Source organism: Lycium barbarum, chromosome 6 (genome assembly GCF_019175385.1).
Source record: "Lycium barbarum isolate Lr01 chromosome 6, ASM1917538v2, whole genome shotgun sequence".
Classification (NCBI taxonomy): Eukaryota; Viridiplantae; Streptophyta; class Magnoliopsida; order Solanales; family Solanaceae; genus Lycium; species Lycium barbarum.
In genome coordinates this window covers 47,525,872-47,545,951 of record NC_083342.1, presented here as the reverse complement: position 1 = coordinate 47,545,951, position 20,080 = coordinate 47,525,872, and the positions used below count along the sequence as shown (strand labels likewise).

The 20,080-nt window shown below is 40.9% G+C and overlaps 1 protein-coding gene across 1 annotated transcript; it reads right to left on the bottom strand.

Annotated features, from left to right (window-relative positions):
• Nucleotides 1-12,069: 12,069 nt before the first annotated feature.
• Nucleotides 12,070-14,286, bottom strand: LOC132599707 (uncharacterized; the record flags this gene model as incomplete). Its single annotated transcript, XM_060312970.1, has 1 exon — nt 12,070-14,286. A coding segment is annotated over exon 1 (2,208 nt), but the record flags the coding sequence as incomplete, so codon positions are not given.
• Between the last annotated feature and the right edge of the window lie 5,794 nt (nt 14,287-20,080).

The window sequence follows — 20,080 nt, the reverse complement described above, 5'->3', positions numbered from 1 at the left end:
TAAGCTCCAATATATATCTGAGTTTTACAAATTTTTACAAATACAAAATACAACTAGATTACACATAAAAAAAAAGACATAAGTAAATAAATAGATACACAAAGGAAGAAAGGGAAGGCTAGGGGCGTACCAAGCCTACGCCTCTAGTTGGCCATTTTCACCCATGGCTGGGCCTTCTATGCATTCAATAATATTAGCTTCCATCTTCGTCTTCATTGGACTGGATAGTTTTTAGAAAGAATTTTTCTATTGGGCCTTGGCCCAACAGGTTGGTTGGACTTGGCCCGAACGACCATGCAGTGGAGGAGGAAAAATAAGAGGGACACGGTTAGTTTTCAATTTACTGTACTTATCACGTATACAAATATACATATAATGTATACATACACAATTTAAAAATAAAAAAACAGCACATGCACATGTATATATGCCACCGGGCTTTAATGACCCAACATCAAACATAAAGGAAAGCACCCAAATCCCTTTAGTTTCCTACTTATTATATTGGGCTAAGCCCATCTATTTTCAAGCAAAGACCCAGTTGAAGAGTTAACGGGCTTAATGTGATCCCCTCTTAATTTCACTAAGGTGTATACTCTATGTATATTTAGCATATTCTCGCACATTATACTAAAGACATACCCTTATGGTTTGTGTATCAAATGTGTATCAAGTGTATATCAAGGGTATACCTTCCTTTTTTGAGGACCTAAGGTATATTTTATGTATATCCAACCTTAACACATGTTTTAGAGCTCACATTTTAACTAATTTACCAGGTCTTTACCCCATTTACTTATATCAAAATGACTCCTACCTTGTACAAAGGCCACACTTAGATATAGACTAGTTAAACAAACACCTAAAACCAGATAAGTTATGTAGTCAGACATTGGCATTGACACTCAGATTCTAGCATATTCACATAATAGGAGAGAAGGCAGATTCAATTTAGACATGCAAACTGCTTCATAATTCTAAATTTTGCAAGAACGGAAAGAATATATATTTCACACAATATGCCAAACACAACATTGGGGAGGCCATAGGAAACAACAGTCCTGCTGATCAGGAGGGAAATACGCAGGACACAAGACTCATGGCACAAGCAAGCACACACTATGGTATATAAAGAGAGCAATTGCAAGTTGAGCAAACAGGTACAACACAAGAAAACAAGTTTCAAGCAGGTCTAGATACATAAAGATAGTACAGAAATGGATCTTCAGACTCCAGTACAGATCTAACAAGGTGAAAATACCATGTGGAGAGATATGCAAGCCTTATACATGATATAACTCAGAGGAGATAGAAAGAATACAGAAATCATCTATATCTCTTTGGTGAAGTCTTTGAAAGAGGGATCCACATAATCCTAATGGTCTTTAATGATTTAGTTTCAATGCCCTCAATATTCAGGTTTCATACTTCCTTTAAATTCTTTCCTTTGTGTCTAGTTTAGTCATATGTATGCACCTAGATTCATCACTTGGTTTCAATAAGTTATTCATTAGTGTGTGTCTGATTCTAATCTAGGTTCCTTGGTTCTGACAATAGAGTCCATATGATTCTAAGGTATTTATAAAGTCAGCATGCACCCCATGGGCTTATAGAAGTGCCATGGTGCCTTTTATGTGGAGGAAAGGTATTGTGAACCAAGTAATGCCTGGTTCTCCCTTTATCCTCTCCCAAGGCACCTTTGAAAAAAAACTCTCCTAGGCCATGTGATTTTTAGCTTACTCTTAATCCCTTCTAATCATAAGGAACATTGTCACTTAAACTATTCATAGCCAAGTGTCTTAATAAGTTTAAATGCATGTTTATATAAGTAGACATGATCATTTCGGCTGGGACTAGAACCATTTTTCACCACTAAGGCCTAGAAAATTCATACAGAGTCATAGCATGGGTCAAATTGTCATTAGCAAATTCCTTAAGTCACTTTAACTTCACAGAACAATCTCAAGCTAGTCTGAACATTTTAGCAGGTCATGTCATACTATAAACTATATCTGACCAAGTCATAGAAAGTGTATATGAGACAGTCAGTTAAGTAGTGATAACTAAACATCTGGACAAAGGATTAAAACTTAGACCCAAACCCAAATAATTCAAGAGGGAGACAATAGGTAGATTTCCATTTTTTGAATCTTGAACCAGTTTCATCCCAGATAGAATTATGTAGGAATCTCATGATTTAAAATATAGATTCAGATTAGCAACTTGATTCACTCGTCTTACAAATTCTTAGGTATGGGACAATCACATATGTTGATTAGGACCAGTGCCAACTCTCACCTTAAGGCATTCAAGATCTTTAAACAAGATTTAAAGATATTTCAGGCAAACAAGTAACCAAATGGCCTTGGATTAACCCTGATTTTTAATAGTGGTCTTCTAAACACTTAACCTGATCAAACTTTTAAGTCTTTGGCATAAATAGATTCACAAAAAAAAAAAGAAGACAAAAACTCAGCTGGTAATAAAAACAGGTCCCCAAAATGCAATGTGCAGGTGTAAAGACAACAGGATATTTATTTCATAAATGGGCTATATGGTAAGCATTTTAGATTTCTACTCAAATTCTGAGCGTCTAGCCTCTTTTAAAAGATTGAATCAGACCACTTAATAACTTGCCTTTTCCTTTTAGGCAGGGTTCTTCCCACTAATATACACAAGACTCAAGCTGACTTAGGTGGTTTCATTCTCCCTCCCCTTTACCTAGTCCTACTTTAGTACTGAAGCAGATTAGTCTTGTAAAGTAGTGTCAACCTAACCTATTATTAACAAACTAATTATTCATTGTTAGTCCACACCCTTCCCTCTAACTGCCTTCCAATTAGCTTAGATTCCTTTAAAACTTATTCCTATTGTGGTTATGTCCTTGTTTGATGCCCAACACTAACTTAATAATATCTAGTTTACTAAGGTTAGGTCCATTCAATACCCATCAATTCAGACTTAAGTTGTCAGTAGCAAGCTAACTATCTTTAGTCAAACTCAGCCCAAAGACCATAGTCAAGTAGAGGTTTTTAAGCATTACAGTCTCCTAACAAGACAACAATAATGTACAGGTCTTAATTTAGCTTGATTTGTCTTTAAATATATGAGATAAGCTAGACTGAGCTCTGAATAGGACATGGGACTCTTGTTAAAAAGCCATATTCATGATCAGTTTATATATTTGATCCTTTTCTTCATCATATTTATCTAGGTCAACCAGTTATTGTAAACCATAAAGCTTACCAAGTCAATAGGAAACAGAAGCAAATTACAGAGAATGTCAAGTCATTATACTTATGCAATAATGCAACATCAATCATGGAAGACATCAAGAGTGAACAAAGCATTTTGTACAAGGATTCTTTAGATATAGAGTTAAGATGATTATCACTTAGGAATAGTAGGGTGGAAGCATGACAGTCTCACCTCTTGGAAGAGGAATATCACAGGTTAGGCTTGATGAAAGTTGTAGACTCACTCAAGGTTCATGACAAGTATCATACAACAGCACTTAGAGGTATATCTAGGTCATTAGTTATTTCAAAGTAAGTATTGGCACATTGAGAGGGCAAATGATCAAATAGTGATCTAACAGCATGTCATGTAGGCCTCTAGAACTGTCACGACCCAGCTAGGGGCCGTGACGGGAACCCGGGGCTGACCACCGAGCACCGCTCGTTCTACTACTCATCGTACTCATTAAGCCTCCTTTTTCGTTCATAAACTCATAATCATAAGTAAATCATTTTCATTAAAGAACATAAATACTTTTATATATATAAGACCTTTGGCTATCAAAAGATAATGTACACATATCTACGTGTATACAGTAGGGACCTTGTGAGACCATATAACCCACACATACGTATCTACGAGCCTCTACTAGAGTACTAGACATATGGACGGGACAAGACCCCGTCGTGCCCAAAATACTTATATATATATATATATACAAAAATATAAACTCGATTAGCACCTCCAGAATAAGGGAGTGCTTCTGCAAATCTGCTGATAGCTCCTAAAGGTCTGCGCCGTCTCCTTGTCTACCTGCGGGCATGAACACAGCGTCCACAGAAAACGGACGTCAGTGCGAATATTGTACTGAGTATGTAAGGCATGAATGAAACAAACATAATAGAGAAATCATAAGTCATGAGGTGAAGGCAAAACCTGCGCGACCTTTAAGGGTGATACATTTCATACATATATCACATATGCATAATCGTCGTACATGAACCATCATAGCGTATACATCATCATGTCATATAATTCATCATCGTAGTGCCGTAGCTTCTCATACACATAAAACATTATCCGTATTCGGCCACGTAGGGCTCGACAATATCCGTATTCGGCCACATGGTGGCTCGACAATATCCGTATTCGGCCACGTAGTGGCTCGACAATATCACATACATATCTTCCATATTCGGCCACGTAGTGGCTCGACCATATCACATGAATCATACAAGGATCAATATATCTTATCATTATCATTGCCATCACTTACTTCTTATAAGCTTATCGTAACCTTTCATTAATGCACACATTTAAATTTAAAGACAATCTATGAAAATCACATCATATTCGTAGCATGAGTTTCGTATAAATATCGTATGATAGTCTTTATAATCTTTGGGCTTAAGCTCATCATTTCCATTATCATTTCTATAGCGTATCTCTTACATTTATCTCACATGAAATCCTTTATGAACATAGACTCGTAGTTTCTCGAAACATTGGTCATAGGACATATATTGAGGCTTATGAACAATCTATAACAATGTCGGGGTGACGTAAGGTCGAGAGCCCCCGCTTATATTATGAACGTTTATGAGTATCGTGCCTCGCCTTGAAGGAAATAGAGCATAAGGCGAGTGTTAACAAAGATAACATCATTAGCCTTATAGGAACATCATGCCACAATTTCTTGAATCGCTATACTCTAGCTCATTATCATCACCATCATATTCGTATGTAATTCAATATATTGAAGGACTCATAGGCTTCGTTTTGTAGAAGGATTATATAAGACTTGAAGGATTCATGCCTTTTGAAAGAAAAGATAAGCCTTACATACCTTTTCCTTTAGCTATTCTACCGCTTGATCGTTCCTCTTCAACATTTGCGTCTTTACCTTCAAGAGAATTCGCATCAACGTCAGTTAATCAACTATAAGAACGCGTGACTATTTTCTAGGGAAAATTGGGAAGCATTTCCTTTGTTTCTACTACTTTTCCCATGTTTCATTTTAACTACCAAACCTTCACAACAACACTCACAATATCGTATCAACAATCGTCATTTATCTACATTTACCACATTCCACCATTTTTCTCCAATTTCTCCACATTTACGGGTTTTATCTCATCATCATATTTTATCATACATCACACCTATTTTATGGTCTACACATCATTTATAACATATTTATACTCCCAACTCTTCAACATTCATAATTCAATCCAACTATCATTCAACTATGACACTATTCACATTATATGACTCATTTACTACACTCTTCTATAATCCAAGTGTTTCAACGTATAAATACTTCAATCATCATGAGAAAGTCATAAAACTTACCTTAGATGTGGTAGGAATGAGCCTTGAGTAGCAATACTCTTCTATGCCAAAAACCCTACTTCACTTCCTTTGAAATATCTTGGTGTAGATGAACTTTGATGAGTTTCACACTCTTGATTTCATGGTTTTAGTGTTGTTGATCTTGATTTTCCTTTGCTTCTCTTGTGGATGAATATTAGAGAGTATTCTAGATGTTTTTTGAAGTGTGGAGTGAAAATGAAATGAATGGAATGAAAAAGGGTCCCTTATACTTAACTTAAAATCTGATTTTTATGAACAGTAGTCGAAGTACACAGTGGCCGTAAACCCAGTTTACGGGCCATATTCTGGTTTACGGTCCGTCCTTCACGACCGTATTTAAGCATAACAGAACCAGAAAGGTTTGCTGGAGTCATGGTGGTTTACGGTCACAGTTTACGGGCCGTATTTCAATTTATGGTCCGTATTCTGAGTCGTATTTAACCATGTAGACATTTGACAGAAAGTTAAAATTTTGTATATTGGAGGACGATAGCAGTTTACGGTCCGTAAGCCACTTTACGGGCCGTATTCTATTTTACGACCAACTGGACTGAAGTGCGAATCTGCAACTTCGCATTTTCAAAACTCATAAGTAGTCATCCCCTTCTTAGTAAAACATCGTACACTCATACTCTTCGTTGGTCTATTCATTGTACGTTCACGGAGAAATTTCCGAGGTGTAACAAGAACGGGGCAGTCTTATCAAAATCATACACTCTAAATTATTACTCAAAACAGTTATGTAATACCCTACATGTCCCCTAATTAGCTAAAGCAAACTCTTTATTCCAACATATTACTAATAGTGAACGATTGACCCTTACCAGACCTCAAACTTATTCAACATGGATCATTTCAATTCTATAGAAGTTCACACACATTTTTTGCACAGGATTAACATGTATCCAAGTCCTTTAATTCAAACAAAGAATCCAAATATCAGGCTAGGCACACTATTAGTAAAGGCATCCTATTAGAGGGGATTTTTGTCACGTCCCAACCCCGTAGGCCGCGACCGGTGCCCTAGGTGGGCACCTATACGTACCCGATACCCAGATTAGCAAATTAACGGAATAATATAATAACATTAGTGAATACTACAGAAATTAACAGAAGGGTAGGCTTGGCACACATAGGCCGAGAAGGCCGTCATAGAACAAAACACCCCAAACATATGTACAGAACCCACACAGATATATCCACAGACCTCTACAGAACATAACACAGTCATAAGACGGGACAGGGCCCCGTCATACCCAGAATACTGTACGCATCCAGATAGTAGTGTCAGACTGTACCAAAATATGGGCTCTGAAGAAGAGAGCGCCCCAAAATAGCAGTAATAGGATCCTAGACGTGTGGATCGGCAAACCTGTCGTCTGTACCTGCGCGGCATAAAAACGCAGCCCCCGAAGAAAGGGGGTCAGTACGAAATATGTACTGAATATGTAAAGCAGAAGTACAGAAGTATAAATCATAATAGATTCAGAAAACTGAGTAGAAAAATCCTGAGTGTCATTTGCATATTTTCAAAACAGACAGAGTATGTACAAAATCATATGTCATATCATGTCCGGCCCCAGCCATAGGGCTCGGCAGACAGAACGTGGTCACCCTCCCGACATCGGTGCCACAACAGATAGGAATCAGAAGAAGGGGGCGTGGCCCCGTATCATAAAATGTCATATCAGAATGGCCATAACAAATCAGATCAGAACAGGCGGACATGGCACATCATACTCCACAGACCCATGTACGCGTATACCTGCCCCCTCACCTCGGGGCGCGGCGAACAATGCAGAAGATTACGCTTGACAACATATCCTGGCCCGGGCTCAGTGTGGGAAACGTTGGGACATCCACGAATAGAGTAGTGAGAAACTAATGCAATTTAAAACGTCATAATTATCTTCAAAGACTCGACGAAGCGTATCGAAGACGAACAAATCAAATGGAGTCAGACGGGATCAAAATAACACATTTCGTATGTCAAAATAAATTACGGAAGTATAGCTTCCCCGAAGTCATACCGGGTATCAGAATAATTCCTTGGACTTAATAGAATATTTAAACCACATTCTTTAGACAATTTAAAGGTATTTAACACATTTTCTTTCAAAAATTTGCTTAAAAAGGATTCCTTAACTCATAAGGGCAAAATCGTAATTAGCGGGCCCGCCTCGGGACAAACAAGGCGGCGGGCCCAAATAGTGTTCTTTAACCATATGGAGTCACCTAAAAAGGTTCTACGGACATTCGGCGACGTTTCAAGTAGTTTGAAGTAAAGGTGCCTTATTTCAAGCAAAGGGCACCAAAGATGTTCAATTCTATTGAAGGAAAAATGGAAAATTTCCTTTGCGGATTCCGAGGGCCACGAGGTCCTTCGAGGCCCGGATCCGACCCTAATTCACTAAAGGCATGCCAAGGGAAGTAATAGGGTTGCTTTACATACCTTTCACGCTCCTTAAGCTTCTTCAAACTCGCTTCCCGTTTCGTCGAAAAACTGCAAATGGTCAAGTTTACCATTTGTAAGCCATGGATGCCAAAGTCTTGATTTAATGCACAAATTGGCTACCGAAATTTCGGCAGCACTTCCCCTATACATATAGCACCCCGAGAATTCAACTCGGCTAAAATTTATCAATCAACAACCCAAACAACAACATCAAGGTCATCTATGAACATTACAAGTACAAATATCCTCCAACTAACAATTTTTCTCACAAGTCAACTTAATTATCAATTCAACCCGATTTTCGAATTAACATTATAATCTCACATCCATTATCATTCAAGATCATCACCACATAAATCTAAAGATATCTCCTATCATTCCTCTTAGGATATACACTTGATATACATGATATACACGTTTCCGCCAAAAACATAACTTATGCAAAACATCAAATCTTTGGCATATAATTTCAAAACAAGTTTCCAACTTCCCAAATTCATCAAAGAACATCAAAATTCACAACCAAACACTTCATTTACTTAATGTCGGAAAAATCATACTAAATCGACATAAGTTCCTACCTTCCAATTCAATACAACTTATATCATTCTAACTCCATTCACATTACAAACATCACAATCCCAACACAACTAACACATTAAACAATCTTAATCCATTTTATTCTCAAGCCATATACACCACACGGCCAAGGGCTATTGTTAGCCATTCGATCAAATTTATTCCACTTTCATTCTCAACATGAATTCCATCACATTCACAACTAGAATACAACATAATTTCAACACATTTGTGGCTATACATCCCATATATATATACGGCTACACACTCACACACACACCCACTTTGCAAACTTCCACTTCTTCATACAATAAGCACATTTCTACATACTACAACACAAATAAGGCTCAACAACACAATAACAAGATAGAAATTCTTACCTTTTCTTCAAGTTTCCTTTACTTGGACAAGTGATCACCTTGAGGAATCCAAAGCTCCCCACTCCAAACCAACTACACCAAGATGCAAAGGGACCTTGAATTAGTAGGAATTCAACAAGATTTGAATTTTTGAATCAAGATTTTTGGGTGTTGTTTTTCTTCACCTCACCCGAAACCCTCACTTCTTGCTCTTGATCTCTTTTTTTTTTTTTTTCTAAGTCTCATAATGGATAGGTTATGAAGACTTGGTCTTCTTATAATTAAATGTCACATGCCTTGCACATGATCACATTATTTTGGGCTTGGGCCAAGGCCTACAATGGCCGGCCAAGCACCCCTCTTTGGGCTTCAATTCAATTAATTTTTTTGAGCCCAATAACTTATGGATCACATTTTGTAATTCCCGAAACTAATTTCCAAAATTCCAAAATTACCCTTAGCCTTGTCCCGCACTTTCATAATTCTATTCTTTCATTCATAACTCGTATGTTCAACGAACTATCAAATTTGGCCTCATATCTCAAGAATCCATTATTTATCGAATTTTTCCCAACGTGTGAAAACACGGGATATAACATCCTCCCCCCCTTTAGAACATTCGTCCTCGAATGTAAAATTAATCTTATAGGGTTTGAAAACACTTTGGGGAGTTCATGCTTACAGACAACACATATTACTTACGATTTATATTGAAATGAACTTAAGCAGGGATTCGAGGTTACCTGTGGCCATAGGGAATAGATGAGGGTATTTCTTCTTCATTTCTTCCTCCGACTCCCAGGTCATCTCCTCCCGGTTATCATTCCGCCACAGTACCTTAACGGAGGCCACATCTTTATTTCGGAGCCTCCTTACCTGACGATCCAAAATAGATACGGGCTGCTCCTCGTACGCTAACTGCTCCGTCACCTGAATATCCTCAGCAGGGAATACTCTGGAAGGGTCTCCAATGCATTTACGAAGCATAGAGACGTGGAACACCGGATGCACCGCTTCCAAATCAGATGGCAAAGCTAACTCATAGGCGACATTCCCAACCTTCCGAACAATCTGATACGGCCCAATATAACGCGGACTGAGCTTACCCTTTCTGCCGAACCGCATCACGCCTTTCATAGGCGATACCTTCAGAAATACCCAATCGCCTACCTGAAACTCCAACGGTCGACGCCTTCTATCCGCGTATGACTTCTGTCAACTCTGGGCTGCCAATAGTCGCTCTCGAATAAGGTTCACCTTATCCACAGCCTGCTGGACCATATCTGGGCCGATCAACTCTGTCTCGCCAACATCAAACCAGCCAACCGGCGATCTGCACTTCCTGCCATATAAAGCCTCGTACGGAGCCATCTGGATGCTGGAATGGTAACTATTATTATATGCAAACTCGATCAACGGCAAGTGATCGTCCCAGCTACCCCTGAAATCAATAACGCAAGCCCGTAACATATCCTCCAGCGTCTGTATAGTGCGCTCGGCCTGACCGTCGCTCTGAGGATGAAACGCTGTGCTCAAGCTCACCTGAGTCCCTAGACCCTCCTGAAAAGACCTCCAGAAATGCGCCGTAAACTGGGCGCCCCTGTCAGAGATAATAGATAGAGGAACTCCGTGAAGCTTCACAATCTCCCTAATATAGAGCCTGGCATAATCCTCTGCGGAATAAGTAGTCCTAACGGGAAGAAAATGGGCTGATTTCGTCAGCCTATCCACGACGACCCAAATGGAATCATACTTCCGTGGAGTGCGAGGCAAACCCGTAACGAAATCCATATTAATAGCCTCCCACTTCCATGTCGGGATCTCTATCTCCTGTAGCAGTCCTCCCGGCTTCTGGTGCTCAATCTTGACCTGCTGACAATTAGGACACTGAGCGACGAACTCTGCAATGTCCCGCTTCATACCGTCCCACCAGTAAACACATCGAAGGTCATGATACATCTTCGTAGACCCAGGATGGACTGAATAGCGAGCATAATGTGCCTCGCTCATAACCTGCTGTCGAAGGCCTGCAATGTCAGGTACACATAACCTGCCCCTGTATAATAAAGTGCCGTCCGGCGAAAACTCGAACGGGGTCCTCTCCTTATCATAAGCTGTGTCCCTGTACCGAGCTAAGACCGGATCCTCGAACTGATGTCGCCTAATATCGTCTCTGATGGAGGACTCAGAAACCCCTCGAACAGAAATCCGGGTGTCTCCAGAATCGGCCAGACGAATCCCAAGACTGGCCAACTGCTGAATATCCCGGGCTATCTCCCTCCTGTCTGGCTGTAAGTCTGCCAAACTGCCCATGGACTTCCGACTGAGCGCATCCGCAACAACATTAGCCTTACCCGGATGATACAAAATATCCACGTCATAATCCTTCAGAAGCTCCAACCACCTCCGCTGCCGCAAATTAAGCTCTCTCTGTCTGAAAATATACTGGAGACTCTTATGATCAGTATAAATATCCACATGAACGCCATATAAATAGTGTCTCCATATCTTCAGAGCATGAATCACCGCTGCGAGTTCCAGATCGTGAGTAGGATAATTCTTCTCATGCTTCTTGAGCTGCCGGGAAGCATACGCTATAACTCTGCCGTGCTGCATCAATACACAGCCTAACCCGATGCCAGAAGCGTCACAATAAATAACATACCCGTCCGGTCCCTCGGGTAGTGTCAGAACTGGGGCTGTAGTCAGCTTCTCCTTCAGCAACTGGAAGCTTCGTTCACAAGCATCAGACCACTGGAACTTAGCTCCCTTCTGAGTCAGCCTTGTCAAAGGCGCTGAAATCGAGGCAAACTTCTCCACGAATCTCCTGTAATAACCTGCTAACCCTAAGAAACTGCGTACCTCTGTAGGCGTCGTGGGTCTGGGCCAATTCTTCACGGCCTCGATCTTCTGTGTGTCTACCCGGACACCATCAGCTGCAATAACATGGCCTAAGAAAGCCACTGAGGATAGCCAAAATTCACACTTAGAAAATTTCGCATACAGCTTCTGATGTCGGAGTACCCCTAATACCGATTTGAGATGATCCGCGTGCTCTGCCTCGGACCGAGAATAAACCAGGATGTCGTCAATAAATACAATCACAAACATATCCAAGAACGGCCTGAATACCCGGTTCATCAAATCCATAAATACCGCGGGGGCATTAGTAAGCCCAAAAGACATGACCCTGAACTCATAATGCCCGTATCGGGTCCGGAAAGCCGTCTTAGGAATATCAGCCTCGCGAACTCGTACCTGGTGATAACCAGATCGAAGATCTATCTTCGAGAAGTACTTAGCACTCTGCAGCTGATCAAACAAATCATCAATCCTGGGGAGGGGGTATTTATTCTTTATAGTTACCTTATTCAGCTGCCGATAGTCAATACACATACGCAGCGACCCGTCTTTCTTACGCACAAATAATACCGGAGCTCCCCAAGGCGAAGTACTGGGCCTGATGAAGCCCTTATCTAGCAAATCCTTCAACTGCTCTTTCAACTCCTTCAGTTCTGCCGGCGCCATTCTATACGGAGGAATAGAGATAGGCTGAGTACCTGGGAGTAAATCAATAGAGAAATCTATCTCCCGCTCTGGCGGAAGACCTGGAAGCTCGTCGGGAAAAACATCTGGAAACTCATTAACCACGGGGACTGACTGAAGTGTCGGCGTCTCTGCTGTCAAGTCTTGCACCCGTACCAGATGATAAATATAGCCCTTTCTGATCATTTTCTTTGCCTTAAGGTATGAAATAAACTTACCTTTCGGCGATGCTGTATTACCAGCCCATTCTACAACTGGCTCCCCGGGAAACTGGAAACGGACTACCTTATTCTGGCAGTCCACATGAGCGTAACAGGAAGCTAGCCAATCCATACCCATAATAACGTCGAATTCAATCATATCTAGCTCCACCAAATCTGCCTTAGTGTCACGGTCACATACAAGTACAGAACAATTTTTATACACCTGATTCGCTACAATATAGTCTCCGATCGGTGTGGCCACCTCGAATGGCTCTATAGGCTCAGACATAATACCAATTTTACCAGCAACAAGGGGCGAAATATACGATAAAGTCGAACCTGGATCAATTAATGCATACACAGATCGAGAGAAGACCGATAAAGTACCTGTAACGACATTAGGAGATGCCTCCTGATCCTGACGACTGGCCAAAGCATAGATGCGGTTCGAAGGACCGCCAATACCAGAAGCTGCACCACGGCCTCTGCCGCGACCTGCTGGTGCCAGAGTACCCTGCCCCGTGGGGCGCATAGCCACTGATGAAGATGAAGACCCATCGGCTGATCCGGTAGGCTGCACTGCACCACCCGCACTGCCCTTATACGGGCAATCTCTCACCGAATGACCCTGACGGCCACAAGAAAAGCATGCCCCGGTGGCTCTGTAGCACTCTCCCGGGTGGTATCTGCCACAGAAAGAACACTGAACTCTGGGTGGCCTCATCTGACCCGAACCCCTATCTGTCCGCGAACCTAAAGCCCTGGAGCTCTGGCCTGCTCCTGAATACCCTGGGCTATCAAATCTGCGACCTGTAGGCTGGGGAGGTGCGCTCTGTGCCGGCTGAGATGAAAATCTACTAGGCTGCTGCGGCTGCTGGGGCTGCTGCGGCTGCCTGCCCCGAAAATCTCCAGAATAACCCGATGATCTGGCCCTCTTGGGCGGTCTCCGGTCCTGGCTCCTGTCGGCCTGCTGCCCCCCTCGGCCCCTATCCTCCATGCCCTGGGCGTGCGCCTGAATACGGGCAATATCCATATCGGGCTGGGCCGCCAATACCAGACAACTATCAATAAAATAGCGATCGAGCCCCATAATATACCTGTGTATCCTGTCCGCCATCGTAGCTACCACAGTAGGCGCATATCGGGCCAAGGAATCAAACTCCAAACTGTAGTCCCGGATACTGCGGCCCCTCTGTCTCAATAACAAAAATCTGTCAGCCCTGGCTCGTCGTAACTCTGGGGGCAGAAAATGTCCAAGAAAGGCCTGAGAAAAGTCACCCCAAACTGCTGGGGAAGCGTCGTCCCCCCGGGATAGCTTCCACGACTCATACCAGTTCGCTGCCACGTCATATAACCGGTACGAAGCCAATGCGACTGACTCTGTCTCGGAAGCATTAATCAGCTCTAGAGTGCGCCGCATCTTCCTGATAAACTCCTCGGGATCCTCGTCGGGCTTAGTCCCGTAGAACTCTGGAGGACCACAAGTCAAGAACTCCCGGGCCCTCGAGCTGTCACGCCTATACATCCGGTCGCCTCCCAGTCCGTGGCCCTGGGCCTGTCCTGCCACCAATCTGGTCAATAACTGAATCGCCTCCCTCATGGACTGATCCTCAGTGCCTGGCCGTGGAGCTGGAGGATCAGGTACTGGAACTGCAGGAGCTGGCGGAGGAGCCGTCCCCCGATCTGCAGCTACGGCTGCCCCAATCTCCTCTACTAGCGGCGGTGTAGACGAACCCTCTGTCTGGGGCAAGGTCTCCGGAGCAATATATGTCTGGGCCCTGGTAGTCCTCTGGACCCGGCTCGTCTCTCCAACGGCCACTGACTTGCCCTTTTGGGCCGCTGTTGCCTTTTTCGGAGGCATATCTGCAAATGTAACCATTCGTTAGGGAGGAGTCATCTTTATAACACAGCTCTAACGCACGATCTAAAACAAAAAGAAGGGTAGTATCCTAATGCCCTGTAGCTTCCCGTTTATAGGTGTGGTGCACAACACACCGATAAACAAGACTCTACTAGACACGGTCTGTGGACATTCCGAGGACGAACCGCTCTGATACCACTTTTGTCACGTCCCAACCCCGTAGGCCGCGACCGGTGCCCTAGGTGGGCACCTATACGTACCCGATACCCAGATTAGCAAATTAACGGAATAATATAATAACATTAGTGAATACTACAGAAATTAACAGAAGGGTAGGCTTGGCACACATAGGCCGAGAAGGCCGTCATAGAACAAAACACCCCAAACATATGTACAAAACCCACACAGATATATCCACAGACCTCTACAGAACATAACACAGTCATAAGACGGGACAGGGCCCCGTCATACCCAGAATACTGTACGCATCCAGATAGTAGTGTCAGACTGTACCAAAATATGGGCTCTGAAGAAGAGAGCGCCCCAAAATAGCAGTAATAGGATCCTAGACGTGTGGATCGGCAAACCTGTCGTCTGTACCTGCGCGGCATAAAAACGCAGCCCCCGAAGAAAGGGGGTCAGTACGAAATATGTACTGAATATGTAAAGCAGAAGTACAGAAGTATAAATCATAATAGATTCAGAAAACTGAGTAGAAAAATCCTGAGTGTCATTTGCATATTTTCAAAACAGACAGAGTATGTACAAAATCATATGTCATATCATGTCCGGCCCCAGCCATAGGGCTCGGCAGACAGAACGTGGTCACCCTCCCGACATCGGTGCCACAACAGATAGGAATCAGAAGAAGGGGGCGTGGCCCCGTATCATAAAATGTCATATCAGAATGGCCATAACAAATCAGATCAGAACAGGCGGACATGGCACATCATACTCCACAGACCCATGTACGCGTATACCTGCCCCCTCACCTCGGGGCGCGGCGAACAATGCAGAAGATTACGCTTGACAACATATCCTGGCCCGGGCTCAGTGTGGGAAACGTTGGGACATCCACGAATAGAGTAGTGAGAAACTAATGCAATTTAAAACGTCATAATTATCTTCAAAGACTCGACGAAGCGTATCGAAGACGAACAAATCAAATGGAGTCAGACGGGATCAAAATAACACATTTCGTATGTCAAAATAAATTACGGAAGTATAGCTTCCCCGAAGTCATACCGGGTATCAGAATAATTCCTTGGACTTAATAGAATATTTAAACCACATTCTTTAGACAATTTAAAGGTATTTAACACATTTTCTTTCAAAAATTTGCTTAAAAAGGATTCCTTAACTCATAAGGGCAAAATCGTAATTAGCGGGCCCGCCTCGGGACAAACAAGGCGGCGGGCCCAAATAGTGTTCTTTAACCATATGGAGTCACCTAAAAAGGTTCTACGGACATTCGGCGACGTTTCAAGTAGTTTGAAGTAAAGGTGCCTTATTTCAAGCAAAGGGCACCAAAGATGTTCAATTCTATTGAAGGAAAAATGGAAAATTTCCTTTGCGGATTCCGAGGGCCACGAGGTCCTTCGAGGCCCGGATCCGACCCTAATTCACTAAAGGCATGCCAAGGGAAGTAATAGGGTTGCTTTACATACCTTTCACGCTCCTTAAGCTTCTTCAAACTCGCTTCCCGTTTCGTCGAAAAACTGCAAATGGTCAAGTTTACCATTTGTAAGCCATGGATGCCAAAGTCTTGATTTAATGCACAAATTGGCTACCGAAATTTCGGCAGCACTTCCCCTATACATATAGCACCCCGAGAATTCAACTCGGCTAAAATTTATCAATCAACAACCCAAACAACAACATCAAGGTCATCTATGAACATTACAAGTACAAATATCCTCCAACTAACAATTTTTCTCACAAGTCAACTTAATTATCAATTCAACCCGATTTTCGAATTAACATTATAATCTCACATCCATTATCATTCAAGATCATCACCACATAAATCTAAAGATATCTCCTATCATTCCTCTTAGGATATACACTTGATATACATGATATACACGTTTCCGCCAAAAACATAACTTATGCAAAACATCAAATCTTTGGCATATAATTTCAAAACAAGTTTCCAACTTCCCAAATTCATCAAAGAACATCAAAATTCACAACCAAACACTTCATTTACTTAATGTCGGAAAAATCATACTAAATCGACATAAGTTCCTACCTTCCAATTCAATACAACTTATATCATTCTAACTCCATTCACATTACAAACATCACAATCCCAACACAACTAACACATTAAACAATCTTAATCCATTTTATTCTCAAGCCATATACACCACACGGCCAAGGGCTATTGTTAGCCATTCGATCAAATTTATTCCACTTTCATTCTCAACATGAATTCCATCACATTCACAACTAGAATACAACATAATTTCAACACATTTGTGGCTATACATCCCATATATATATACGGCTACACACTCACACACACACCCACTTTGCAAACTTCCACTTCTTCATACAATAAGCACATTTCTACATACTACAACACAAATAAGGCTCAACAACACAATAACAAGATAGAAATTCTTACCTTTTCTTCAAGTTTCCTTTACTTGGACAAGTGATCACCTTGAGGAATCCAAAGCTCCCCACTCCAAACCAACTACACCAAGATGCAAAGGGACCTTGAATTAGTAGGAATTCAACAAGATTTGAATTTTTGAATCAAGATTTTTGGGTGTTGTTTTTCTTCACCTCACCCGAAACCCTCACTTCTTGCTCTTGATCTCTTTTTTTTTTTTTTTCTAAGTCTCATAATGGATAGGTTATGAAGACTTGGTCTTCTTATAATTAAATGTCACATGCCTTGCACATGATCACATTATTTTGGGCTTGGGCCAAGGCCTACAATGGCCGGCCAAGCACCCCTCTTTGGGCTTCAATTCAATTAATTTTTTTGAGCCCAATAACTTATGGATCACATTTTGTAATTCCCGAAACTAATTTCCAAAATTCCAAAATTACCCTTAGCCTTGTCCCGCACTTTCATAATTCTATTCTTTCATTCATAACTCGTATGTTCAACGAACTATCAAATTTGGCCTCATATCTCAAGAATCCATTATTTATCGAATTTTTCCCAACGTGTGAAAACACGGGATATAACAATTTTATTCCAAGTTCACTCCAATAATGCTGAGACAAGATTATTTTATGAAACTACCCATCAGTCTCCAGAACACTAAAAAGGGACTAAATATCAAAAATAACAAAAATAAATGACAAGCTTATAGTGTTACCTTTTTTAAATGCAGCCTTGGTCAAGAATTGGATTCGAAAGCTCCTTTGTGCTTCCAACTCCCTCCTCAACCACCACACAATGAAAACAAACAAACAAACAAACTTTTTAACTAGTGACTCAACTCAAAGGATCAAATCTATTTTTTTTAACTAATAATCCCAATTTCGAGTATAAGTGCTCAAATTCTGGGTTTTTATACCTCTTCCTTCTTCCTCTTCTTTTGAGAAATGTGGTTCTATTTATAGAACCCAAAAAATGTGGAATCCTAACTCTTACACGATGTGGGACTTGCAATATTTAAATAATATTGCCTTAATTCAAGAAATAACGGCTACGATGAGTCTGAATCGATAATGGAGGGTCCGATTTGGACCTATTCCAGTCAATCCCAACAGACTAACACCAACCAATGAAAATGTGACTTCACGGATGCAAACAAATTGAAAATTAATTAAGGATCTCAGTGGTTTGACTGAGAAATAGACAAAAGGTGAAAAAGAAAAGAAAACGTACCATACTTGGGTTTAGTCGATCGAATTTTAGTGAAATAGGGCAATGGCATTAATTGCCTTCCCCTTTTCAGCCATGGCAAGGCGTGGTGACCTCTTTCCTTATCTGAAACATTACCAAAAATGGGGTTTCGGACAGAGGATGAGAGAAAGAATGTGAGGCGGCAGATAAGGGTTATCAAACCCTAGCCCAGAAATTGTGAAAATGATAGGGGGGGGGGGGGAGGGGGGAAGGGAAGGCTGAGGCCTTTGGCTTTTATGTTGGGAGGGTTTGGGCCGGGTCGACCTTATTGGGCTGGACTTGGTCCAAATTTGAGTCCAATTAAAAAAGGGCCTTTCTTTATGTATACACCAAGTGTATACACGTATATTTCTAGCAATCAATAATTAAAATTAGAGGGAATTTAAATCACGGCGAAAATTGGGCCACAAATACTTTATGAAAAATAATTTTAATCAAATTTTTGGAAATTGGGTTAAACCTATTATTTTAAATTAAATATTAATAGGCGGATTTTGCAAAACTAACTAATTTCTTTAAATGGTGGACTGACTAAATTAATTATGTCAAGGTAAAAACAAAAGGAAAATATATCTATATAAAAGGGCTCGATTTTGCAACAATTATCACTTAATTAATTAACTAACCTAATTAAAACATTAATGTGCAATTATGCTTATTTTATAAAAATCAGGAGTTAAAAAGGTTAAATAGTTAATTACTTAAACTATTTAAATTATCCAAACATTAAAAGATAAAATAAAAGGAAAGAAATATTTGAAAATAATTTTAAATGATTAAATAAGAACTCTTACTCTTTCTCTCTTTCCTTTTTTTTTTTTAGTTTAAGTTTAACCAAATCTCATAAAATATCCTGAAAATATTTATTATTCTCTAAATAAAAATATGATGCATGAAAATTCCTTGTTGTTAATTTAAGGGGAATAAATATTGATCTGGGAAATTTATAAAAATCATTTAAGATTGTTAAAAATGCTCAGCTCATTCATTTATTATCCGGGGACTCTGAGTGATTGAAATAAATTAAGGGAGGTCAAAAATTAGGTGTCAACAGTTGTTACAGCTAAAAAGCTGTTATAGAAAGATAAAATGCAACATAAAAATCTGTTCTGAGAAAAACTTGGCTTTTATAATGAGACAGAGAAGTCTAACTGTATTTTCAATTTTGCTTGACCTGCATAAACCTGTCACGACCCAGCTAGGGGCCGCGACGGGTACCCGGGGCTAACCACCGAGCACCGCTTGTTCTATTTCTCATCATGCTCATTTGGCTCTCTTATCACATTTATACTCAAATTGTAGGAAAATCATATTTCATATGGAAACATAAATACTTTTATATACATATGCCTCTCGGCCATCAAAATAATATATATACATAATAACCTCTCGTGAGACCATCTAACCCACACTGTGTATCTACGAGCCTTTACTGGAGTGCTGAACATGAAGACGGGACAAGACCCCATCATGCCCAAAATACATATACATGAATATACACAAAAGAATAATCAAGCACCTCCAGAACAAAGGAGTGCTTCCAATCAGCTAGCAGTTACTACAGATCTAGGTCAAGCTCTCCTCCCTGTCTACCTG